This window comes from Limanda limanda, chromosome 6 (assembly GCF_963576545.1).
Source record: "Limanda limanda chromosome 6, fLimLim1.1, whole genome shotgun sequence".
In the NCBI taxonomy this organism is placed as follows: Eukaryota; Metazoa; Chordata; class Actinopteri; order Pleuronectiformes; family Pleuronectidae; genus Limanda; species Limanda limanda.
The window spans coordinates 18954952-18982536 of NC_083641.1; the positions used below are offsets into that span (position 1 = coordinate 18954952).

Genomic DNA, 27585 nt, shown 5'->3' on the forward strand with positions numbered 1-27585 from the left:
ACAGCAGCGATGATCTGTTTAACTCAGTATCCTTATCAAGGGAAGTCAGGTTTAACCATGAGGCACATATTCAACCACCAGATAAGACTAAAGTGCTGCACAATAATAAAAAAAAGAAAAGATAAATACAGATTAAAATACAGTTAGATAAAAGGCAAAAACAATGATAACAAACCAAAGAATTCAAAAGGAACTATTAATAAACTTCATAATAACAATCATCGTAACCACTGCCACCAACGGTATGTCAGTAACTGTAAAATTCAGGAACTATAAGTGTAACTAATTATAAAATAAGAGGGTTAGTAATAACAAATTAAATGTAAACACAAGGCTGGATTATTTACAGCTGCAAACTACTGACTATTAACATTCTTCCATATCGTCTATTACTTCAAACTTAATGACTTATTAGAAAAGCTTGAGTGCTTCAGGCTGGTTTACCAACATAATATTATTATATATTTTTGAATTTTGTATTTACTGAAGCAACAGAAACTTCACTTAAACCTGTGACAAAACCACTTCTTATTAACTGTATTATTCCCTCTACACACCTAAGCTGTTAAGTCAGTATATAGTGACAGTTGATTAATTATTATAATAATTATAAATATTATTTTGTAGTTTAAATGGATTTTGGGCCAGATGTTCACTGTCAGTTTAAGTCAATCAGTTAAGTCTCCCCATTAAAAGATGTAATGCCAGATGATTTCCCCAACCTGGCAACATAAATTTTCTTATTATTATTGGCTTCTAACTGATGAATAAAGCGCTATTATATATATTTTTTAGAAAAGTATTTATTAAGAAAGCCCAAGGTCCTTTTTTAAATGTTGCCTCACCATAAAGTGTTTCTGTCGTGTCTGAAGTTCAACGTGCACATCATCCATCGTCTTTTCTTTTTGTCATTATCTCGTGTTGCTTTTGTCTTCAAAGCAAAACTGATGAAAGAGGAGAGGGATTCTACATGTTGCCATGACGTCATGGTTACGTCACCTCTTCATCGGTCAAGACAGTTCAGTGTCAAAGCAAAAATGAGTTTTTTTAATGGAAACCCTCATGTTCCAGTTTCTCAGTTCCCAAAACCCCCAGTGAGCAGTTTCACTGGACACTAACACTTATCCATTCAGTCTGTAGTCTGTGTGTGTGTGTGTGTGTGTGTGTGTGTGTATGTGTGTGTGTGTGTGTGTGTGTGTGTGTGTGTGTGTGTGTGTGTGTGTGTGTGTGTGTGTGTGTATCTCCAAAGTCACTGTGTATCTGGTTGTGTGTGTGCAAGCTACGAAAGTGGGTTGAATGCCCTCTTTTTTCATTAATTCATCAACACACACACTGGGCCTCTTGTATTGTGGCAGTGGGGAGTTATGGCAACAATAAAAGGGCGTGGCTCCTTTAAGGGCAGTCATGGTGGCTGTTAAATAGATCTGTGACACACACACACCCCCACACAAAAACACACGCTCACCCCCAGTGAAGGAAGCTGGGGTCAATTCAGCCTGAGACACACACCATGTCTGTGTGTGAGTCGGCCTTCAAAATAAAAGCCTTCAAAGTAACAAAAGTGGTTAATATATTAACATATTATTAGAAATAGTCAATCAATCAATTAGACCTGAGATATCACTTCTCCTGCAAACACAGGAAGACAAAGAGCTTTACAGAATAAAACCTCCTATCTGACCAATGCACAGAGGAATTAATAACAAATAACCACATTGTTAACTAAAATAATGAATGAGGACATGGCGAGTGTATAGAATATAAAAAGACAGTACACTGCTGGAAACCCCCCTATGGTTTGTGTGTGTCAGATAGATTGTGACATTTTGATCTACGTCAAGTCAACTTCATTTAGAAATAATAATAAACAACGTTAAATTTAAACAACGTTACACATGATTTTATAGCAGCACCCCTGTGCACGCCTTTAGTTTACATTGCATGTAGTTGTACATTTCTTTTGAAAGAAATTTGGAATTAGCAGATAAACTGAATTATTTGATAAATGTAAAAAAAAAATGGCATGGGAAAACAAAACCTCTGAAACTCATATTGGTTATTTTCAGGAAACCTCCAATGAAATTATTGATAAATTACAATTAAGTACCTCAAACTGCATTGACATGGCCAAAACCCATAAAAAGACATGTGTGGCCCCTTTGTCCCTCGCTCTGCTGAACTCTGGGGTCCCCAAACCAAGCTGCACACCACATTGGAGCTTTATTCTGAAGGTTGGTGCCGGATGTCTCATGTCTCCCCTGTGTGACTTGTCGGTGGTCTGTGAACAGAGCCGGAGACAGAGCAGCAGCACAGTGCGTCGAGCGGAGACATGGAAGCAGAGCTGCTCCCATAAACCAGAGAGGAGGAGGAGGAGGAGGAGGCATCAGATGAAGAAGAGGGAGCTGCATGATGTGTGATCCTGGGGAGTGAGCATCCTCTCAGACGCGCACACGCACACGCACACACACCAGCGTCATGGAGCCGGTCCTGCATTGAGGTGAGAGCTGCTGCTGCTGCGTGTTGTTTCTGATGCTGTGCGCCCTGGACCGGATCAGGTGCGTTCTGCAGATGCTTTAAAAACGGGATGGCGATGAGAGCAGAGACGCCTCATCATCGTGGTTTGTGGAGGAAAACAACAACAAACCTCCAGGTGCTGGGGGGGGGGGGGGGGGGGGGGGGGGGCTTCATCCCCTCACGATCGGCTTTCACTGGAGCTGATGGCAGTCGTGCGTTTTTAAGATGTTTGGCCGTGGATGAGGCTTCCTGAGGGGGTGGGGGGGTGGGCTCGTTATGGAGGATGGGTGTAAAGGGGCTTTTCTGATAATCCATTTAATAGCCTTGAGGGAGTGAAGTCTGGTCGGTGTCAGGGTGGCTCAGGGCCCGGGTGTGATGGGATGGGACGTGCAGGCCCTGCTCCAGCTGACCCCAAACCAGTGTGCCCACTCGCTCCCATTCATCGCCTCCTCCCTGGACCAGGATCTGTCAGCAGCCATTCAGCAGGAAGCTGCTGCTGCTGATTCCCATTCATGAAGTCCAGTACGCAGCCTGCACAACGATCCACTGTTGGCTTTAAATAGGCTCACCGGCCTCCGATAGGCCTGTTCTAGGCCTGTTATTGACTTTCTCTCATGTGTCTTTTTCATAGGCTACACTCAGTTAATATGAATCTTAATAAGCCCCATTTTACCAGGATATACAGTCTTATTCTGATAGTAGTCACATGATGCTACACTGGATTTGGTGTCAATTCTATTCTATTCTAATAGGACTGTTGTTTGGGGATATTTATGCAGCTTCCCTAAAGTCACATTTTTACAAAGATGCAAAAATTCTGTCTCTAAAAGTTCAGTTTCTTAGACTTGATCTCAGCTCATAATGTCAATGATAACGTGGTCATCTGAAATCCACCAGAAGCACACAGGGTTTGATAGAATAACACGAAAACCCCACAGTATAGTGTCATTCAAAAACGTTTCATAAAGACAGAACATCACTGTAATATTCTGATAATGCTCCCATGAGGCTGCACTGGGTTAAGTGTAATTTCTGTTGTTTTGTTGTGATGTTCCTGCATCGTTCCTTTTAAAGTCAAATCGTGCGTCACTAAAAGTTCGACCTGAGCTCATGTGCCAAGTGATGCAAAACTAGAGGGGCTGGAGCACAGACAGACTAACAACAATACCCTACAGTGTAATGTAATCCAATATGTTGCTGCAAAATGTGTTACATTCTGATTTAGAGCTGTAGAGACCTCTTGCATGAGAGTTGTTGGCCATTTACAAATCCTAATGTGTTATAAAGGCCTTTATTTAATATTCTTTTAATACTATGAGGCTACAGCGGGTTGAGAGTGGGTTTCTTACTCTATTTACTCCATCCTCTTAATTCAAATTAGACCAAGATAAAAATATTCTCTCGCTCAATGTTCAGTTTCTCTCAGTTCCTCTGAGCTCTTAATGTGAAGTGATGCGACACGAGAGAGTGGACAGAATAACAACAACAGCCTACAGTGTAGTGTAAATCCAATACATCGCTGCAAAATGTGTTATATAGTGAGTTAGAACCGTTAAACGAGAGGTGAATTGTCTTCAAATAGCTCCCATCACTGTAATGATCTGATAAAACTCCCATGAGGCTCCCTGACACTATGTTGTGATTTTATTTTTGCTGTAATCAAAGGAAATGGCTTATTATCCTGCCTCTCCTGAAGCTTATGTTTTTTTAATACTCCTAATCAAGATGTTGTTTAGTTGTAATAGTTAAGCCGCATCCCTCTTAAATCTTAAATCCCACTCTAAAAGTTAAGCTCTTCAGCTGGTGTGTAGATAGACACAGCAGGGAGTGGACACAATAACAAGAACCCCCACCACAGAGTGACACAGCATTCACTGTAGATCTTTACATCACTGCAACGTTCGGATAAAACTGCTCTGATTTTCTATATTTAATTAAAGGCAGGAGTTTATTTTATACTATTTATTCCCCCTATTCTTCATCCAGGTTGTTGACTAATGCAATAGCTGTAGAGGGAATATACATTTTACACACTACCCAGCTATAGACTATGTGTTATGTTGTGTATGGAGTAACACAAACACCCTGCAGATCCCCTGGAATATAATTCAATCCAATACAATAATACTCCTGCAGATCATATTTGATTCTTTGATGATATGTGCTGATACTTATTATGTAGTAATGCAGCAGTATTACCATAGCAACCGGCCTTAGTAATACTATGTAAGGCTAGTTTTGTAGTAAGTTGTTGTTAATGGTGGACCTCCACAACTCTCCACTGTACCACTGATTAGTCATTTCTATACTGGACCTTAAGATCTGAAGTATCCCTACATTCATACAGCATTGATATTTACTAGGAAAATATTTCTTTATCAATATGTTGTTTCCATCTTAGTATATGATCAGTTTCTCAGTTTCATCAGGCGATTCTTTTTTATAATATATTATTTTCAGTACAATAGTAATATACATTTCTTCATTAAATTAAATGTAGTTTTCTAAATGTAGATTGTTTGCTTAATGTAAATACAGATTTTTAATTGGAGCTGAAATTTTCATTTTATACAAATATTTTATTGGAAATTGTGTCATACATATTTCACTGTTTCCTCAAATGTAAAAGATAGTCTTATCTATGTTAATCACAAACATAGATACTGATTGAGTAAAGGTAGTAACTGTTAAAACTGTATTGTCTAAGATGCAGCCCTGTATTAAGAGGCACTTGCTGTTTTTACCGTGGTCAGGATATTTTATTCGGCATCAGTTTCACATCTCTGTGATGCTGAGTTAAAACGTCATCAATTCCAGTGAGCGACACTCTCGCTGCTCACACACACACACACACACACACACACACACACACACACACACACACACACACACACTCATCTCTGGGAGAGAGGCCTGTGGTCATCTGTGAAATTAGTTAGACCTGGTGGGTGAGAGGCAGGAAATGGAAGTCAGTGGCGGTATGTGTGTCTCCCACGCGCTCCGTCCTTTATCACTGGCTGCCATATGGATGCCTGCGCTCACACATTGTCACTGTTCACCAGGAGAGAGAGAGAGAGAGAGAGAGAGAGAGAGAGAGAGAGAGAGTCAGGGTAGCTGCTAGTAGAGGACATGCTAATGACTGTGTTTAATACGTGTGATGAGGTGTTGCTACGTGCAGCATCTCGGTGGCTGGCGAGCGCTGTTCGGTTTGTTTGTGTGCAGTTACCGTGCGGTGATGAGGAATGTCTGTCCTCGACGTCCTCTCACCGTCTGGCCCGTTATCTCTGGTTACCATCCGTCTGCGTCTGAACACACAGGTAACTCTATGTCGCCGGGTGTATCAGTGTCTGGATCAGGACTGTGTTACTTCCATAACGTCTGAGACCGGCGGGACTGATCGAAACTCTCCAGACACCGCTCGGTCGCATGAGGCAGGGACGAGGTTATCAGAGCGTGGGTTAAAGGTCACTGACCGGCTGCTCTGAAGTGGACGGATGAAACAAACTGTGGAGAGACGTGGGTGGAGGTCTGTCACTGCCGAGCCCTTATATCTGCTCTTTCTCCTACTTCTACCTCTCTATCGCCACTCTCTCCCTCCTGGGATCATTATCTCGTGTCTACATCTCCTTTGCTTTTCCTCCACTACCGTCATCCTGTTTTTAATGGAGATGTTAAACTTTGGTTTACATACAGTTTCATTCTTCCTCTGTTGGCAACATCTTGCAAACACAAACACAAACACACACACACAGATACACACACACGCACACACACACACACACACACACACACACACACACACACACACACCTTTGTACTTCTATCTTAGTGAGGACACTCATGGGCATAATGCATTCCCTAGCCCCTTACCCTAACCCTAGCCATCAAAACTAAATGCCTAACCCTTAACCTAACCTAACCTAAACCTAATTCTAACCCTAACCCTAAAACCAAGTCTAACCCCCAAACAGTCCATTAAATGGGGGTCACAAAGTGGGGACCGGCCAAAATGTCCTCACTTTACCAACTGTTCCTCACTCCGTAGTTTCTAGGCTCAAACTGGTCCTCACCAAGATAGCTGTACAAGAGCAAACGCACACACACACACACACACACACACACACACACACACACGCACACAGACCCACCTGCATGTCTCCTCTGATAACTTCTGACTCCTCCAGGTGAGTCAGTTCCCCTCCTGTGTGGCTGTCGGCTGTTGTTTCTGTCCTCCTGCAGTGGAGCAGCAAAACTAAACAGACATGGTGTTCATGTGGATTTCTGCATCGCCTGATTCTCTGCTTGGTTTCAGTATAGCCAGGACAACTAGCATCAGTATTTACTCTCTTACAGTTAATGTAACTGTTGCCACTATATTACTTAAATATGTTGTAAAGGTTTTCCAATGTATATTTTGTATTTGTATATAGCATTATTGTGTAATTAGAGATAGGACTTTTATTTTGACGCCTCCGCTGAGCTACTTGTTAGAGTTCGAGACACAGAGAAGCAAGCAGAGGTAGTTACACACATGTCTAAGATGAATGCCTTTAAAAGGTGATAAGGACTTATGTTAAGTTGTATACAAGAAGATAAGAAGATTCCTTTTCAAAGCATGCAGCCAACAAGGTATTTTGTCTGTTTGTTATTTACTTTAAACTTGATTGTAATTATTGATACTGTGTTTGCTAACTAGCTAACGTTGTATGTTATGTCTTTGTTACCGTGTATAACCTAGTTTTCACGGTTTGATGTGGAGAACAAGGCTTCATTAAAAACCCGTAGAGGAAACCATTTGCTGTCTTACTGTGCTTGGGAGGGAGTCACAGTTACTGTACCCAAAGTAAAACACAACTATTGGAGGTTATGTTTTCATAACCGTTAGTTTGTCAATTACCAGGATTATACAAAAACTCCTGAACCGATATCCATTCAACTTCGTGGAGGGGCGGGGCCTGTATGCAGGATTTACATCTTTAATAACGACACATAATCCATGGATTCAGGTAGAGTTGTGTATTTGTGTGTGTCCTCTGCTGTACTGTACTGGGTGTGCTGCCAGCTGTGTGCTGTGGAGCAGACTAATCTTAGTAAACATGGCTGGGCCCAAACTCCCTGGGGTGAGAGCACAACACAACCAATCATCCACATCAGCCAATCACAGAGAGCGTGCTTCTGGAATGAAACTGCGACGGCAGAGAGCAACGAGTGTGTGTGACGATATAGGAGTCTTTTAAACAACATGTACAGTGTTTATCTCACAGAGGTATGCGTACACACAGCTTTAAAAACACAAATCTTTGCACGTCCGGCGCTCCTGGCCAGGATGTCCTTTCCTCAGTAGCGACTACCCACAACACCACAGTATCAATCAGGCATACTGTATGTGATTCCTGGCTCTGCACACTTTAGTCCTGTGAGGGCCCTACACGCTACACCAGGCGGGGGGGATCATGTATGATGTGTTTTGCAGGCTGCAGCTGATTGCTTCTCCCCGAGCAGTAATGTCTCTTTCCTGTCCTCCTCAGTCAGTTTACTGTTACAGACACAACTCCCAACCATCTGAAAGAGATATCAGCCGTGCTCCCCAGGGGTAAAGAAGTGGGAGGAAGAGGGGGCACGGCGGTGGTAGATTTCTACAACAGACGGGGAAGAGGTACAGGAAGGAGGAAGGCGTTATTGGGGCCTTAAGGGATGGAGGTTAACAGTGTAGATTCCCCACAACTCCCCTCGTTGGACCTGGAGCAAAAGAACTGAGGGGAGGGTGGGGGGGGGGGTTGATGGTGTCTCTACTCATTCATCCTCTCGCTCTCTTTACGCTCCCCTGGTCTCCTCCACCTCCACACACTCACTGATTGTTTCAGCAGCCGGTCCTCAGAGCAAAAACACGACCCCCTCTATAGTAGTGGAAGAAAATCCTACTTAAAGTAAGAAGCACAGCGATATTAAGAGTGAAATGTACTTAAAGGCCCTGTAATATTTTTTTATGAAAATATAGAAAACGTTGTGTGACACGGGTCTACAGCTCCTGAATCTGCAGCTTCATCTTGAAACTCAGTTCATTGTTTTGCTTTTGGTTCACAGCAGGCAGCTGTTTTCAGTGAGCTCTAAAAAAAACACACTGATCACAAACATCTCACAGACACATTTAGCAACTAAAGCCAGAGAACAAATGGGAGCGATTAGCCGCAGAAGAGCTAGACGTTTCCCTCGGGAGTAGGTGGAGACCAAAAGCAGAGATAAAAGAGAAGGAATACTTGGTTCTTTATTTATACGGAAGTTCAATCAATGGTCATATTGCTTCATATCTGCTGAGCATGCAAATAAGAATCTTTTCTCTAACAAGTTTACTGTTCTGTCTTAAAAAGGTGAAAATATGTAACTTGTTTTTGCTGCCACTTAGGGCCCAACAAATCTTCTATTGCTGCTATGAAGTATAAATATATAAAAGATATTATAAGATGTGATGCATTAATGTCGAAACCCCATTTTGTTGTTGACGTTAAGCTAGTTTAATTAGCTCTGTCAAAATAATGTCAAAAAATAACAATCAAACGTTAATTTTAGATATTGTTTAAGCTTCTAAAACACACAGTTTGAAATCATTTTAAATTGATCTTGTTTGTTAATTTTGCACACAACTACTTTCAACAAATGTGTATTTCAACATAAACACGTGGTTCTGGACATCATAATATTCTCATGTAGAATGTTTCTGAGATCTACCCCCTGGTTGCTAGTGCTGGTATGGCAGGCTAGCTGTAGCTTAGCATCGCTTACATACAACGTCATCTTGAGGTTCCACAATTTTTCTGTATAGTATGAATTGAGATTTGATCACTGTCCCTGTGGTTGTGAACTCATCATCATGTTGTTTTTATAATCATTTTCTTGTTTCCATTTGACCTACATTTAATGTTCAATCGGTGCATGGGATGCTGTGTGACTCCTGTCGGACGTGTGGTGCAGCAGCGACACACACGATTAGTTTTCTCTCTCTTTCTGCCAATCACTTTCGGTTCATACCCCTGCATGCTGCGCAATATGTCATCTGCTTCCGTCTGCTGAGCCCCAGAATACCCTAATGCTGTCCACTTCCTCCAGCATCTCGTGGCTTGAGTTTCATGCTGACTCGGTGAGTGGACGTGTGTGTGTGTGTGTGTGTGTGTATGTGTGTGTGTGTGTGTGGGAGTGTGTGTGTGTAGGTGCGCGAGGCGTTCAGTATACTTGAGAGAGGCACATCCTCATCTTTGCGGGAGGGCAGGAGTTTGGGAAATGCACCTCGCTGCCTGCTGTTGTTTTTCTGCTGAATGAGTGGAAAGTTGGCCCAGGGCAGGTTTTTAAATAGCTATATGGATATTGACACACACACACACACACACACACACATTATTGTAACAAATGATGAATCGCAGTTTATCTTGGTTAGGTAATGAAGTGATGTATCTATGAATGAAAGGGATTTTACCTTTCGTTTCATACATTTATTAACTTTCTTAATAAGTCACTCTTAGTTAATGATTTATAAGCTGTATAGAACCTTCTCCGCAGCACATATCCGTCACCTGATGACAGGTTATGAAATCGCTCCCATCTCATAACATGAGGTAGAATGCTGATTTATTATTAATCTCTAATCCCACATTTCCTTTACTTTATAGTGTCATTGTCCATTATAGTGATCCTCTGAAATTCTGTCACCAGCTCTCAGCATCAGCAGGTCTGTGTGTGTGTGTGTGTGTGTGTGTGTGTGTGTGTGAGAGTGAGAGAGATGACCTTAGAGATCGTCCTTCAAAGAGCTGTCTCTTGTGTGAACTTTCCCTGATCATCTAATCATTTTATCATATCCACTCTCTAATCTGTCATATTGTTTGTTCCACATCTGTGAGAGAGGGATGAGGGGAGAGAGAGAGAGGCTTAATTCAGGTGGAGATTTTTGTGAGTGAACCCCCACACAGACATCACATCTTTTTATCTGCGTGATTTACAGACATATGAATAATCAAACCAACGTGTGTTTGACACTTTTCACTGATGCTGTCTTGTGATGTGCTGATGCAGAGAGAGAGAGGAGCGTGGGGAAAAGTGCTTGGATGTTGATATACTTACTCTACAGTGGTATGGCTCTATGTGTCAGGGCCCACCGCAGACCAGAGTGCAAAGAGTTTTATCAGTGATGTGATGTGGTTTGGCACCGGAGAGAGAGGCAGAGCTGAGGAGTGACTCATTCAAACACACACACATGTCAAGGAGGAGGGGGATGAAAGGATGAGTGGACAAAGAGCGACTGGGGTCTTAAATAAAGACTGTACGGGAAACAAAGAGGAGACATATAATACATTTTTGTTTGAATTAAAAGATGCTGTTAATCTCATATGACAGATACGTCATATAATCTATAATCAGAGATTGTCAGAAATGAATCCGATTTTTTACCTGATAAACAGATTAGGAAATACATGTTTTTCAAAGGATTGATACCTACGTGACACTAAACCTGTGCTGGGAAAAGTTTAAAACAAAATCAAAATAATCAAGAACCTGTTATGACTTTTGGTGACATTTTTCATTTGGTAGGGCGACTAAGACCTGGATATGGTGTTGGATGAGAGAATATTGGGGAGAATTTTAAGGAGAAACCAAATAATTGACATAAAAATACCAGAAAAATGTTAATATTTGTACTTCATTTTACTGATAACCACGTCACAGAACATCTGCATTCAAGGACTTATTTTCTCTCGATGATATCCATCCATATATCCATATCTATAAGGTTTATCCTTTGAGGGTCACAGGGAGATGAAACCTATTTCGACATCCTGGACATGGTCGCCCACGTATCAAAGGGCCGACATCCAGAGACAATCAAATGTTCGCACTCACATTCACACCTATGGTCAATTTAGAGTTTGCAATTACTGTGGGAGGAAGCCAGAGTACCTAGAGAATACACGCACCACAAATTTTCACCACTATGCTAGTTTTTCTCCATGATATAAATATCAGACACAAGCTGGTTCGAAGTCTGTCCCATTCTTATAAAATGTCTTATTTACACCATCACACATGCAGTTACAGCTGTTGTGAGTCTGAGTCACAGCAGGTAGTTACACTCTGTACTAACTCTGCTCTGCTCTTCCTCCTCCCCAGCCTCTCCTCGGTGGGTTGGCATGGCCCAGTGATGAACGGAGCGGTGGTGCCCGGTAGCCCGGAGCTCTCCTCCTCGTGCCCACTGCCTGACTGGCGAGAGTTCTGTGAGCTCCATGCTCGAGCTTCTGCTGCAGACTTCGCTGACAAGTTCCAGCGCTTCCTGTCGGAGAACCCATGCTACGACTCGCCCGGCGCAGATGTCAGCTTCTCACAGCACTTTGCCCAACACTTTCTGGAGTGCTTCTCGGCTGCTGTGACCCAGGCCCGGGAGAACCAGGCGTCCTCGCCAGGGGAGGACGGCTCCAACGCGGCACCCAAGTACAGCATTGTTCCTTTCCTGGGAATCCAGGGCTGCCCGTTATCCTACGGTCACGACCTCTACCAGAGACGTAAGGACGCTGGGGCTTCAAGTGAATCCCTGGACAGTATGGACAGCGGCGGGGGAGGAATAGATGGGGGAGGCAGTGGCACCACTGCCGCTCGAGGCACCCAGCCGGCCCACAAGGTGTCTGCTCTGGGACAGTCCCGCAGCTCAGAGGACGTTTCAGTCAGTCACCCAAAGGCTCGCTTCAAGAAGGGCTTCTCCCTGAGGAACATGAGCCTGTGTGTGGTGGATGGGGTGAAGGAGATGTGGCACCGACGGGCCTCCCCGGAACCCGACGCTCCCTCTGGAGCCAGGAGAGCTATCGGGGGAGGTGGAGGGGGAGGAGGAGGAGGAGGAGGAGGTGGGGAGGCTGCGGGGGGAGAGAGGTGGTCCCAGAAGCTGCGGCTTCCCAGGGGTTCCCAGGGCCACAAGGCCGAGCTGCTGGAAATCCAGAGGGAGGGGGTGCTGAGGTACATGGTGGCCGATGACACAAACTGTATGGGCGCCGCACAGTGGCAGAAGTGTCGCCTCCTGCTGAGGAAGACGAAGAGGGAGGAAGGAGGGGAGCGGTTCCTGCTGGAGTTCTACGTACCACCCAAGGTACACAAACACACACAGACATGAAGGAGCAGATGGGCTGAGGAACACAATGAATGATAGATGAATGAATTAATGAATAAGTGAACATGCGGCAATGATATGTGGTTAAGGCCACCTAACAAATATCTAAATTATCTGTCAGCTAATTATCTTCTTTATTAATACATTTCTGAAATAAAAACTAGTGAAAGTTAACACATTCCCTCAAATGTTCACGATTCTTATAGAAAAACATGTAGTCCATACATCATTTATTTAATATCCATGTTTTCATCTAAGTATGGTCCGGTAATCTTTGGGTGGCTGAGGCTCAGGATGCCGAGCCGGTCGTCCACTCACCAGAAGGTTAGTGGCTCGATCTGGATGCCAAATTGACACTGAACCCCCAAATTGCCCCTGACAGCTGTGTGTTAGAAAAAGTGCTGTGTGAACGGGTGAATATGACTTGTACAGTAAAGCTCTCCCAGTGGTCGATAAGATGAGAAAAGCACTGAATGATCGCAGTCTCTCCGGTTAGCATGTTGTTAAACAGAGACGTCCTCTTCCTCTAGGTTAAGTGAGGAGGTCATTTTGTGCTGCTGCTGTTTAAAAAGCAGGAGGACGAGCACATTTCCTGTTGAGCAGCACGAGATTAGATTAGAGTTGAAACAAGCATTGGCACCTGAGTCAATAATGGAAATAATCATTAGTTGCTTCCCTACATGGATCCCAGATATGGATCGGCCTGTTAATCCAGTCTCTCTGACCCTGAGTGACACAACCTTTAGTTGAACCACACACACACTCACAAAAACTCACGTGCATGCGTGCACACCTCACATATTTCTGTGTGGGATTTCCAGATCATTGCCCCTGACCTTAAGAAGGCCGCGAGCCTGTGCAGCTGAGTGTGTGTAAATCTGCCACCGGGCTTTGATCGCGGCTGGTGGGAATGTGGGAATGGAGGGGGGAGAGGGGTAAGGACAAGTGGGAGGCAGACGTGGGAGCAGGGGGAGGTGGGGGTGAGGGAGCTGGTCCAGAAAACCGGAGATTGAGGGAAGATAGAGAGAGAGAGAGAGAGAGAGAGAGAGAGAGAGAGAGGATTTCCCATTGATTTCACTGAGAGTAAGGGATCGCAAAGTTTCCCTTTCATGCGGAAAAAAAGAAATAAGTATTGATTGGTTTTTCGTCTCCGGCAAACTGGCTGAGACGACAAAATGAAAACAGGAACCGAAATAGTTTTGTGAGTCACTCAGAAACTCTGCCAAACTCAGTTAGAGCCACAAGGGGAACATCTCAAATGAAATGTAATGATTGTGCTTCAGCAGTTTCATCTGTTATGTTCTACACGTCGTGGGGAAATGATTAGCAGCCACGGACTGGGCAGGGATGAGGAGAAGCCTCAGCCTCGACGGCACATTAATTAAACGCACACATCTCCACAGACCGGCCCTGCAGACACACTCCCAGTTGTTTTATCACTGCTGTCCTATTCAGCTCTTGCAAATCATAATAGTACAGAGTCAACAGTGTCGGAGAGATAAACGCACTCATAAAATCTCCCTCCAGCCCGCTTGGTTCTGGCATCGTCCCGGTCAGGGTTATCAATCTGCCGGCTGCTCCGGGTGGCGGAGGCAACACACTGCGGCGGGCTAGCTTCCTGCGTCATGACACAGCAGCAGGCCCCGAGTCGACCCGCTCTCTGGACGACACCAGTCACCATCACGTAGAAGGAATACATCAGGGGAATTATCTCTGATCCTAAGATAACATAACACCGTTTAAACTGAAGTAAAAAATATATCAAGTAGAATAAAGATGCAAAAACCTAATGGCTTGTTTTACTGTTGTTGGTTTGTTTTTGAATAATTTCCCCAAATTATCATCGATAGCCTTGAATGTTTCGAGAACAGGACACCTGAGCTTGAATATATCTTTATCTTGCACACGTGTTGAGATCAGAAACATTTGGTCATTATCCAGATCACTGCATTATCTCTTGAAAAATCCCTCAAAATGTTGATCTTGTTCTGCAGTCAGAGGAAATTATTACCTGAAAAATTGCTAAGTGGACTGATATTTATGTGTGCAAATGAAAAAAACAGGTCTAGTGAATTTAAGTGTGATTTCATAAGGGGCCTGTTTGGGTTTTCAGTTCCATCATTAAACCAGCTGAGAAAATAATCCAAGAAAAACTCACTGGTCTGTAGCTTGACTTTAACTTTAACATACACGGGATATTCTCCACATACATATATGGATGGATTTCCTCTAATCTGAAAAAGTCCTATTTTCTTGCTGGTATCTCTTGTGGTATCTGATAGGTCGGGTTTTAGCTGCAGAAGCTTGGAGATATTTTTCTCTCAGTTTTCCAGTTTGTTTGCATTAAATGCACGTATGTACTAATCTTTATGTCGATATCAACAGTAGATTATAATAATGATAATGTATGTTTGGGTCACTTAGTGGATTATCACCCGATTGTTCCGTTCCTCTCACCTCATCTTTGAACTCACAGTGGAGCTTTTAGGCCTCAAACCTTCACTGTTATGGTTCAGTCTCACAGCTCTCATCAGCATAGTTTCCAGACGCAGTACGCAGCTGTTTTCACCAACTAAAAAAATTGAAAAGCCCAAAACAAACTCGAAAAGCTTATTTGACACAACCGGTCCAGCACCAAACTGGAGACGGACAAAGTAAGCAAGGAGCAGGTGAACACAGAGGAGCATTTAGCGGCTGATGAGCCAAACATTTCCACCAGGAGTCGATGGACATAAAAAGGCGACAAGGAGAGTGTATAATGAACTTCATGGAATGAGGTTTGAGACCTGCTGCAGCCACAGGTTCGATTCCAATGTCCTCTTCACCGTCCGTCCACATTTACGCCTGCATCGTCCCATGATGCATTTATCAAGTGGACACAAACCTGACCTTATGAATATGAATGTCGCTCAGTATATTCAGAGGCAAGCAGATAGATAGATAGATCCCATTATGGATTTGTAAGCACATATCCTTTTTGTTTTTCAAGTGAAGCAAGACAGTAGACACTTTGTCATGTGCACTAGTTCATACTGGTTTCCACCAACTAAATGCTGACATTGGGTTTGTGCTTCCAAAAGTAGAGAGGTACAGGAAATGGCCCAATGCGTTAATACAGGAAGTGGCTTGTGACATTTGATCCTGAGAAAAGCATTGGGGGTGTGGACGGCAGCCAGCTGCACAGATCAAGATGAGAAGCGTGTTACTCCAGACAGATCAGCTGATAAGCCTCTGCCAGACCATCAGTCAGCCTCCTTCTCACTCCGTCTCCCCTGACAAATAGAAATAAATGTGTGCAGCCACACACAGACACACACACAAACATGCACACACAGACACACACACACACTCTTTGGGTCTGTAAGATTATCATCTGAGATCCAACTCTCTGCAGAGGGCAAACTGAGGCCAGGCTGTTTACCGTGTTCACCGTCTTGTAAACTCTTCGTGTTTTATGTTTGTCAGTCAGGCAACAGGAATAATCACTGAGAAATGCAGCGCTCAATAAGAAGCTGCGTGAAAACAGAGCTGTGGAGTCGTTTCTTTAAGGTTGCGCCATGTTTGCTAAACTCTCTTCTGGTCTTTTGATATTGGCCGGAGGGTTTCGTTCATTTCTGCCACGGCTGTGCCAGGAATTCAGACGGCTCGTTTCCCCTTAATTATGATTGTGTAAAGACGTTTGAGGTTTAGGAGAAGTTGGGTGTGTTTCACACTAAAGACGTCCTAAATAAAGAGAGGTAGTATTTAAACCTGTAACCACTACCTTATAAAACTATGTAGAGTTATTTTTGTAGTCAAATAAAATGTTTCCGAGGTGCAGTTGCTTCCTTAAGGGTTTAATTTAGCTTTTGTGACGTTCTCTAGACGAGGAATGATCAAAACAAAAAAAAGTATAATAATAGAGAACTAGAAATACCAGCCTGCGGTTGTATGCTTCCGCCAGCCGGTGCCGTTTCAGTCCCTCCAGGTGTTACAAATTTGATTTTCAGTAATATGACTGTGACCTTTGACCATTTTCCTCTGAAATCTAGTCAGTTCATCTTTGAGTCCAAGTGACGAGAGGTAAAAATTTGAAGGAGATCCCTAAATGTAGATTTGAGGTAACCTCGTCATTTGCAAGGTTTCCGTGACCTTGACCTTTGACCATTAAAATCAAATCAGTTCATCTGTGATTCGACCTGAATGTTTGTACCAAATTTGGAGAAATACCCACGAGGTATTTTTTAGATATTGTGTTCACAAGACCGAAATCTTTTTTTTTGAAGGATTCCTAGGAACCAGCGTCCTTGAACTTTGACCTTTGACAACCCAAATTGCATCAGTTCATCTTTGAGTCCCACTGAAGATTTTAACAAATGACGTTGTTTAGTGTTCAAAAGAATGGGACAAACCGACTGAAAATCAAAATGAAAGTTAAAACCTCACACTGTTAATCTGAGCTTCTATTTGTCTGTTTGCTTTGGTTCTAGTCCTCAAAGCCTAAAGTGAGCATCCCTCTGTCAGCCATCGTGGAGGTGAGGACCACCATGCCGCTGGAGATGCCTGACAAGGACAACACCTTTGTTCTTAAGGTAGAAACAACACAAACAGCTACTTTTGCACAACTGCACCTGCATGAGTTGAATAGTGTGATGGGAATAACCTGTTTTTACAACATAGAAATAGAGCTTGAAAAGTTGATGACAGCTTTGTAACAACAAAACAGGTTGCTGGAAAATGAAGCGGCCCATGTGTGTGCTGAGTTAACACTGGATTTGTGTTGTTCTGTGCCATGATGCGGTCGTTTGAACTGAGCTCAGTGTGTGATCGCACTGTTTGGCTGCTTCCACAGGTGGAAAATGGGGGAGAGTACATCCTGGAAACCATTGACTCGCTGCAGAAAAACTCCTGGGTTGCTGACATTCAGGACTGCACGGACCCGGGGTAAACCACCAGATAAATATTTGCTGTTGGCTGAAGATGGAGAGAAGGGGGAATGGGGTGAATGGGATGGAGGGATGGAGGGAGGGAGGGAGGGAGGGGTAACACACACAGTCATTAATCATCAAATTAGTGGAGTTTCTGACAAGTTGCATGAGCACAAACACGGGCGAGCTCGCACCGCTGACATTCCTCACCCGTCTCCTGGGTCACTGGACTTCAGTTGTGCAGGCCAGGATGTAAACAGACGGATTATATGAGTCTGTGTTTGTAGGACGAGGATGTATGTTGAGTTGTGTGTTACGTTCTTGCGGTTTTCCTGAGCCTCCTGCTTGTGTACAGGGACAGCGGCGATGACATCGAGCTGGCGTCGTGTCCTCATGGTCCGGCCTCCAAAGACTGCTCCATGGTGGCCTCCTGCAGCTGTGAGCTGCTGTCTGAGGGTGAGCACAAACCGAGCAGCACACACTGTTGCCTAAAAGGGGCCAAAATCAAATATTTTGATCCAAACAAACGTGTTAATTCATAAAAAACATCTTTAGGGGTGTATCGTGCTCCAGAGAGGTCGTGCCCTACAGCAGCAGAGCATTACAGCGCCCCCTCAGTCCGCTGCAGGGAACCCCCCTTCACCCAGCACCCATCTCACATGCCTTTAGAGCGCTTCCTCCAGTCTCCTGAGGCTCAGGCCTCCAACTCCTCTGCAGGTAATAACAGAGACATAGGATTTTTCTCTCCAGTTTATCAATATCCAACCAGCCGAATACACACATACGTGAAAATAAACACAAAACGTATATTTATGTGTGTGACTCTATTCAGGTGGCAGTGAAGGTGGAAAAGACTCGGATGGCGATGCCAGCCTGGCAGGTTACCCATGGTTCCACGGTACGTTGTCTCGCGTGCGTGCAGCCCAGCTGGTGCTTGCAGGCGGGGCCAGGAGCCACGGGCTCTTTGTGATTCGTCAGAGCGAGACACGGCCGGGCGAATACGTCCTCACCTTCAACTTCCAGGGCAAAGCCAAGGTGAGTCGATTAGAGTCACAACATAAAGTGTAAATTGACTCAGAGAAAGAGAGATGTTAGTCTCTTGTATATATGTACATCAGTGGTTCAACTAATATATTTTTGATATTATTTCTTCAATTTATAATTTTTTGGTTAAAATAATTTAAAAATTAGATTCAAGATTCACAAACTTTATCATCATTTTAGAATGATAAAATGTATCATCCTTAAATCAAATTGAGCCTTTTACAAAGATTAACAAAAGAAGGCTCTACAATACATAAATATGAAAATAACAATATAATATAAAATACACAAGTAAACAAACAAAGTAAAGTAAATAAAATAAAAATGAAATATAAGTAAACGCAAGTTGAGTTGACCTTACAGTAGCAGTAAAGTCACTGCTTTAAGTATGAAAAATCCTATAAAAAATATTAATATTGTACGGTGTATTAAAGTTGCATGTTAAATGTGATTTTAGGGTGACATGATGAATTTAATAATAATTTAATATTTGATATGGTTTATAAAATATCAAACGCTTGCTCCCAGCTGCAGTCTGGTTCTGCAGCCGTGTGAATTTCCCTCAGGCTTGTTCTCTTGACATTTGGGAAGCGGCCGCTGCAGCTCACAGCGCTGACCAAGTTGCTCAGGGTCTGGAAACGATGCCGTAATGTTAATGTTTTGTGTTCTCTTATGTAACGTGATCCCTGCACATCACATCCTGCCAGCCGGTAGTGTTGAGGAAGTGTCAGCTGCCGCCTCTTCCTCCAGTGTCGGCCTTGGCCTTTCTGTTTCTCAGCTCCCACAGCGAGACGCCTGTCAGTTACTGTCCCGACCTCTGACTCGGCCTGTCTGTTTCAGATTGTAATTGTGTCTCACACTGAAATCCTCTTTCTTTTTTGTTTTTTCTGCTCTCTTTCTTTCCCTGCTCCCTCTCTTTCCAACACTTTCACAGCATTTGCGCTTGTCGGTGAATGAGAACGGGCAGTGCCACGTCCACCACCTGTGGTTCCACACCGTGTCGGACATGTTGAGACACTTCCACGCCCACCCAATCCCCCTCGAGTCTGGGGGCTCAGCTGACATCACTTTACGCTCCTATGTGCAAGTGCAGCGAAGCTCCACCACAGGTACACAACGGACAAACTTCAAACTACTCAGACATCACATATAAGGTTAAAGTCAGCGATTCTGCTCAGCACTTTCTCACATCCTTAAAAGATGCTTAATCAGTGCTTGAGAGGTCAAACCATTTGGACTAAGTGAAGGGTCCTGGAAACCTGGGGTTGTGTTTGGTGGAGCTCTGCAAGAAAATTAGCTGAGGTCACCAAAGTCCTCTTAATAATGTATTAATAAGAAAATCCACCCTGTGAGTTGTCCTGACTCCCACTGACAAAAAAAAACTGACTGGAGAGTCAGGAGGATGTTAGTCAACCACACTTTGATGAAATGAATGACGGCTGAATTCCATTTAGCTGCTTCTGTTAACGCTGTCTCATTATCATGTCTTACTGGAACATTGGAATGGATAATGTTGATTGATGATGTTTTAAGTAACCTATGTTTGTGTCTTTTCTGCTATTAGAAGACCAGTAGAGAAGCTTCGGACTATTCCTTATTTAAATTTGAAGGTATAAGATTATTTACAAGAAAATTAATTTAGTTTTGATGTGAATACAACAAACAAGTATTGGGAAAATTATTTGACCATACTCAGTTCAGTACAGTTTTGCTGCCTTGCTTGGTTTGGTCTGACCAATACCTTAACAGATGTTTTAAAAGTTTTATGTGCATTTTTTCACTGAGTTGTAGCATTTGTTCATATCTTGTAAACGCCTCAGTTCATATTTTTGACTTGCAGAGATTGGGAAGGGTTTGGTGGTCTTTTCTCGGGTCATTGAAGAATAATGAAGTGAGATTAAACTACCAGAAAGTTAGACATGTTGATGGATAGCAGAGGTTTGTCCGTACAGATGGAGGAAGCAATGCTACAACTCACTGAACCCCCTTACCACACACACACACACACAAAACACACACGCACACACACACACACACACACACACACACACCAACACTGGTCCTGCCCTCCGCTCTCTGGCATGAAATGAATGCCCTCCTGTACAGGAGAGTGAGGGGGCGATTATACCGCAGGGGTTTTGCATGCAGGCCGAGACTCCGGCCCCAGCCCACCCTGGTGGCCACAAAGAGGCCCTCTGTTTTTCCCAAATGCTGGACCTACACAGACACATGCACTAACTCCCACGCACAGAGAGTAAGGGTTTGATTCAGGGCGTTTAAAAGGCTTTATTGATACACTGGTCAGGCGTGTCTTTGGCAGCAGTGTTGTCGGTGTTATTGCCCACCAAGAGAAAGGATAATAACGGAGTCCCACACTGCCTGTGTTTACATGCTGCTCTGTGAAGGCGCTTTTTGCTCACAGCTCGCTAGTAGAAAAAACTAAACCAAACAATCATCAGCAAAACATATAATTCTATATCATTCAGTCTGTGTATTTAAACTATCTATTTCTTCTTCTCCCCATGGCATGCTAAAGATGTGACTGTGCCTCCAATCCCAACCCCACCCAGGGATACAGGCTGTCGGACAGATTCGGCCCAGCCAGCCCTCCACCCTCCCGGGATGACAGCGCCTGTGGGTCCTCCCCCTGACACCCCGCTCTCATCGAGCACCTCCTCATCGCCCACCACCCTTCCCTCCCTCTCCCGCAGCGACCCAGGTACTGGAGGAGGAGTGGGAGGAGGGTTACAGAGCCGGAGCACCAGCTCTGAGCGTCTGCTGGAGGCCTCTACTGCAGCATCCGAGGACTACCATGACGCTGATGGGACCCGCAGGGCCCGAGCTGTGGAGAACCAGTATTCTTTCTACTAAAGCCACCCAGGGCTGGGTTCAGTTATGTATTTTCTGGACTGGACGATGTGCAGAAAGTCGGAGGTGACATGGATGTTGAAAATGATCCAAATCACAGGATCATCCGTTGTTTTGTTTGTTTCAAGGCAATTTCCTGTTTCTCTGATCTGAGATAGGGGACGAGATCATGCCAAACCACGTGTCTATGCTGATAAATCCCTCAGGCTCTTTCAAATTTACTTGTCAAGGGACGGGAGTACACAGATGTATAGAGGGCTCCAGGCAGAACAGAGAGGTTTAGATGTAGGAAATGCAATTGCGAAGATAAACACAGGCGGAGAAAGCAAGAGGAAGTCATCCAGTGGGGTCGTGTAGCTTTGATTCACCTCTTCTAACCACTTCCTGTTCACCCTCGCCCACACTTCCCTGGGAGCAGAGCCCGTGTCACCACTCCACTGAAGGACTGAGAGACTGAAATGACCCTGAAGAGATAGTCCCTCCCTTCAGAGCTCCCGAGAGCATCCAATTGATGTTTGTAAAGCTGCTTTGAGTCTGTCCCGGATATCCTCACTGTCCCCGTGGGGTTTCCCTACAAAGTCTCTGCTCTACACTAACATCAGTGCAGCAATCATGGGTGTGTTAGTGTTAGCTCTGGGATGTTTAACTGAAACGTGTACAGCCTAAAGGGTCTTAGTGCCTGTCAGTTCCCTTGGACTTGAACGGATTGTTGCCTATAGCGATGAAGAGGAGGATGTTGACATACATTCAGAGCGGCCGATGAATTTAACGCAGGGGATTATTTTACCCATCGGTTTCAGCTTGAAACGCACCGATCACACATATCTCTGCATACTGAAAGGGTTTCGTTCTCACAGTTTTGTTGGTAGCTGCAACATACACGCAGGTGGTCAAATTTCGAGTTACAAATCAGTTTCAAAGCGTCTTAATGGAAAATGATCAATACAAGTTCAGTCCGTGCGAATATGGCGTGTTGTCATACTGGGTTATTTCTATGAGTGTGTGTGTGGAGTCCAAATGTTTTTCAATGATCGGTGTGCTACAGTAGTGTTTCCAAAACATGGTTTTCAGGGTCCCTCTGTCTGATGCTGGTTCTGTATTCAAGCTCATCATATCAAAAACCTGTAGATTAGAGATGCTGTTAATGTAGGAGTTCACGTTGAAGTAATGCCTTGAAGATATTATTATACCAAATCGAGCAGAGGGGGGGACTTAAGAAGTGTTTTTTTAGGAAGGTGGCAGTATTGTGCACTGTTTGTGAAGCCTGCAGGTGAACGTGTGGCTGAACTGGAGCAGTGCAGTTGGTCAGATTAACAGAACTAGATGGCCATGCTTGAATAGAAAAATGCGAGATGGCTTAACATTCTGTATCTCATTTGTTTAGTTCATGTTAAACCAAATCACATTTCACAAAATGACCATCCCATTTTTTTGGTGGTCACGTGCCCAACTTCGAGGTCACGACTATTTTCCAGGTGGCCAGTGAAGATTCCCAGCTATTCCAAGAAATAGTCCAGCGTAGATCCCCTTGTAAAATGATAACTTGTTGTATTTAAATTGTTTGTAGAAAATTAAACAAACAAGCCAGAATGTGGGCAATAGGCCTAGATTTAGCTTTTTTTGGGATGTTCCAGGCTAGCTGGTTTTTCAATTTAGCTAAGCTAGATTAGCTGACTCTAAAGCAATAGCTAATTAACACATATTACATTTTTTTACTCCGTATAAAAGTCAAAGTGCAAAAATAATCACCATATGTGTCAATAGTATGGCATATATCCTTGTAAAATGTTGATTTGCAGTTTTTACACTCAAAACAAGAATTAACGTGTTAGTAATTGAACTTTAGAGGTGCTGTTACATAGTTTCTTTCTTTTGGACAGAGCCGTGCAAGCTAGTGTCCCCATTTCCGGGCATAGTGCTAGGCTATATTAGCTAGCTGTTAGCACTAAGTTAATATTTGCCACACAGATAGTGAAAGCTATCGATCCTTCATCTCTCAACAGGACAACAAATGACTCCCTTCAAATCACTGCAAGAAGCTGCAGTATTTCTAACATATGCAACACTTTAGTTCAGTCGGAACAAACATATCAAGACTCGGCGTCTGTCTCGTCAAGCATGGCCATTTAGCCTCCAAGGTGACATTTTGATTGAGTGGAGCAAACAAAGCAGTTCATGTGCCAATTTGAATCCTATTTTTGAAAACATATTTATTCCTCGGCTGTTGTAAATTACATTTTTTCCTATGGAGTCTTATTTATGTAGAGTTGATTGATTCTTCTTGACGAAACATCCTCAGTGAAACCCGTCTGTCGCAACAGTCCATCTCACATATCACAGAGTGGCTCACGTCTCCCTTTTATTTTCTTAACACTTCTTAAAGCTGAATTTTTCTGTTGTCTGAGTGAGTTTTGAAGAGTCTGTGCAATTTTGTACAAAGTGATGTACTTGACATACTACTTTATATTTCTGTGAATAAAATATGAACAAACAATGTCATGTTTTCTGTAGTTATTCACTTTTTAATGTCCCCATCTTGAGGATTCAGGCTGAAATGTTGGAGATTAAAAAGTCATAATTGTCGCTTTGCAGGGATAAACTTTCTTTCTGTTACTTCAACTCGACTAAAGTGTGAACCATTCGTTTTTCTACTGTTTTAGGTTGTGTTAAATTAAGCACTGTCAGCCTATGTCCCATAATTAGGCCATATTGAAAACACACTTATAACCGTTTTAAATGTATCTGACAGCTAGTGAATCAGATTAAAAGTGTTTTACTTGAATTGACAACTGACAACATGATCCCATATCGACCTGCTCTCAATTGCCAGGTTTTCAGAGAAGCTGGACAAAAATAACCTGTGTTAATCTATTAGCAGCTGAATAAGACGCCCTGAACAGAGGAACATGCATCAGCATCACCAAGGCCCCGCCAAGCCTTCATCATTTGAATGAACACAGACGCCCTCTAGGGGTCAGTTTATAACACTTAGAAAAGGCTGAGTAATTGCACCAACATATTAACTATGATCACTGATAAATAAACATTAAAACGAAGAAAAATAAATCAATTTTATTATATCTGCTCAAATACACTTTCTGTAAGACAAAATAAACATTTCTAATAACATATCAGACATGATGTGGCATCCTGTATGTGCATTACATACATTGATTGGTACCTAAATACCTGTAGAAAGAGGCCAAAGTGTTTATAAATAGCAAACGATCTTCAGTTCAAAGTAACCTCTACATTGAAGAACCAGTGTGAGGAGGTATTGTGCGCTGTCCAGCATGTAAAGTTAATTCTTCTCATCCTCATGCAGTGTTTGGATGAACAGATTGAAGCTTCCAAGAAAGTTGTTCAGCTTCAGATTGATCACTTTTCACCTGTTAATCAATGTAAATCAATCAAAGGGTTTACATAGCACTTTAACAACTGTTAAAACAGTAGTTGACTTTTTACATAAGCAGGTTTTCTCCAGCAGAGGTTGCAGCATGGGGGCAAGTGTTCACCAGTTTTATGATAAAATGTTTGAAAGAAATGAAATATAAAATTTACAGGGTGCATTTGAAAAAGAGCTACATGCTCAAAATTAACGCAGGAATAAATAATTTTACATTTTGCTATGTGATGGGCAGATTTCAAATTTCTAGTTATATTTGAATTATTAAAAATCTTTAATACATTTCTAGGTAGGTGTTTGTAAAATGTGTTTACAGTTCTCGTATCCTATCCATTTGTGTGCAAGTGATGGAAGATACAATCCACAGTCATTATTCTGTGCTACTATGTTTATCTGACAGCTGTATGAGGCTTAGTCAGCCAGTGTTGGACAGATCAAATGATAACTTTGAAAGTCATACTTTTTTTCCCCTGGGTTGTTTACATACTGAGCTTCAGTGGACATATTAAAACAAAGTGACTTTTTGTATTCAACAAAAAGACCTTGAACCAGTGGATTTGTCCAACACAAACTGCTGCAGCATCATCTTTGCTGCAAATTAACATCAGGAGGGGATGTCCTAATGGCCGGTGTGAACAGGTGGAATGATTACAGTATGAAAACCTGTTTGTGTTCAAGTGGGCTCATGATTTTTTAACATTAAGAACTTTAATGAACTTAACTTGTTGCGATACATTTTGAATTTCCTCCTGCAACATAATCCTCTTCCACTGTCAGAAACTGTGCAACACAACAAAACCGTCAGAGGTAGCCCCCTCCATCTTTCCCCCCCGGAGTCGTAACATGTAACCCCAGAGGGCCACGTGCGCTCGCTGCTTCTATTTCAGGGCCTGCTGAGATTCACAAATAACATCCCAGCCAGCGCCAGCAGCATCACTACACTTATCTCCAACATCTTCCCCTGCCTCCACCTGTCCAGATTCTTCCTCCGCTGCTCCTCCATGCGCTCCTTCCTGGCTCTCATTTCCTTCTCTCTCTGCAGCTGCTCGCCGTAGTGAGCCTGATAAAAGGCGTCAAAATCATACATGGTCTTCCCTCTGGCCTGGGAGAACTTCCTGGCTGTGTCTTGATGCCTCTGCTGTGAGGAGGCAGTGGATCTGCTCGCCGCATCTTTGACCGACGGTCGTCCTGCACTTTGGACGTCTGCCTGGTTCAGGAAGCCCCGGTCGTACTTCATCCTCAGGCTGGTGTTGCCCAGCACGGTGTAAGCCTCACTGATCTCAGTGAATCGCTGGGAGGCCTCCTTGCTCCCCTGGTTCTTGTCGGGGTGGTAAATTAAGGACTGCTTGTAGTAGGCTGTCTTGATCTGGGACTGAGTGGCACCAGGGGTCACTTTGAGGATATCGTAATAGGCCGTCCTGCTTCTGTGCAGAGGAGCATCCTTGGAGCTTCTGTCACTCCTCCAGCTGTAGCTCCTAGTTGCTGTGCATGGGTTAGGTTGTAGTTTCAGTCGTCTCAGTCTCTGTGCACAGCCTGGCCTCTCTGATTCCTGCTCCGCCAGGATGAAGATGACAGTGCAGAGAGCTCGGAGCTGCTGATGAGACCTGAAGGTGTCAGGGCGGGTGGAGACAGCTCCTCTGGTCCAGGGGGTCATCCTACAAGGCAGCAGCTTCTCCTGCAGGAGCGGAAGTGGTCCTGCAGGGTGGTACAGACTTGGTTTCTGAGCCTGGACCCTCACTCTTGTATGAACAAACCCAACAAATTGTGATGAATCCAGCTCCAGAGACAATGGACAGAGCAAACGTCTGTTATCCTGTTGCTGTTGACTTCTCCTCCCTCTGTGAACTCTCTCTGAGCTGTGTCCTGCAGCTCTGCTCTCCGACACCGGCTGATCCTCACCTGGATCCCGGTCGGACTCCCCCTCCATCCGGCTCTCACTGACGGGGCAGATCACCGGCAGAGACCCGGGGCCTCGGCCGGGGATCACGGGTCGACTGTGGCTGGTCCTCAGGGCGGACAGTCGGTAAACTCCGCCGCCCAGCCTCAGCCCGACCTCTGCCATTTTAACCGAGAACGGACCATGGAGGACCAAACCGGAAAAACAGCTGCAGCATCCGGCGACGTCATTCGAGGAGCAACCAGTAAGCGTCAATGTTTACAGGAAGTACTTTCAGTCGACCAATCATTTCAACAGGAAAAAGGTTACGTGTAGATTTCTTGTATAAGAAAAAAAGGTTTCACACTAAACGTTCCCACTGAGTCTCTAAAAGCTTTTTTTAGTTTACTAATGTGCATCTTGTTTTTGTCCAAATTAAATGTTTTTTTTTTTAAATAAGTTTTTTTGTGCTCACCTCGGTTATGGGACAATTCTCACAATCATTTGAAGTGCTTAGCTACTATGGAAAAAGACAACATAATCAAACAATTAAGATACAAATATTAATAAAGTGACATTTTGTTCCATTTCTGACATATTTCTTATTTTATTTCTTTTTAAAGAATCAGCTTCACAAAGGCTGTGAAACACAATTACACTTTTCAAACTCATTGTGTCATCTGGAATTGGTTTTAAGTTTATATTGAAATATTAACTGATTTTTTTTATTTTTTTTTATTGAGTTTTACATATAAGAAACATACATTCAAACATTTAAAAACATACAAATGTTTATGAACACCCCCAACCCACAATCAAACACTCAGGGTAA

The 27585-nt window shown here is 43.4% G+C and overlaps 2 protein-coding genes across 2 annotated transcripts; one reads left to right on the plus strand and one right to left on the minus strand.

Moving 5' to 3' along the window:
* The first annotated feature begins 2424 nt into the window (after positions 1 to 2424).
* LOC133003593 (SH2B adapter protein 2) lies at positions 2425 to 23965 on the plus strand. Its single transcript, XM_061073378.1, has 9 exons — positions 2425 to 2497; positions 11668 to 12631; positions 17122 to 17223; positions 17484 to 17575; positions 17915 to 18015; positions 18115 to 18276; positions 18392 to 18594; positions 19538 to 19712; positions 21140 to 23965. Exons 2-9 carry the CDS (start codon positions 11699 to 11701, stop codon positions 21472 to 21474), a joined length of 2103 nt encoding a protein of 700 aa, XP_060929361.1. The 5' UTR covers positions 2425 to 2497; positions 11668 to 11698; the 3' UTR covers positions 21475 to 23965.
* Positions 23966 to 24528: 563 nt separating this feature from the next.
* dnajc30b (DnaJ (Hsp40) homolog, subfamily C, member 30b) lies at positions 24529 to 26939 on the minus strand. The gene has a single exon (XM_061073367.1). It carries the CDS (start codon positions 26937 to 26939, stop codon positions 25761 to 25763), a length of 1179 nt encoding a protein of 392 aa, XP_060929350.1. The 3' UTR covers positions 24529 to 25760.
* Between the last annotated feature and the right edge of the window lie 646 nt (positions 26940 to 27585).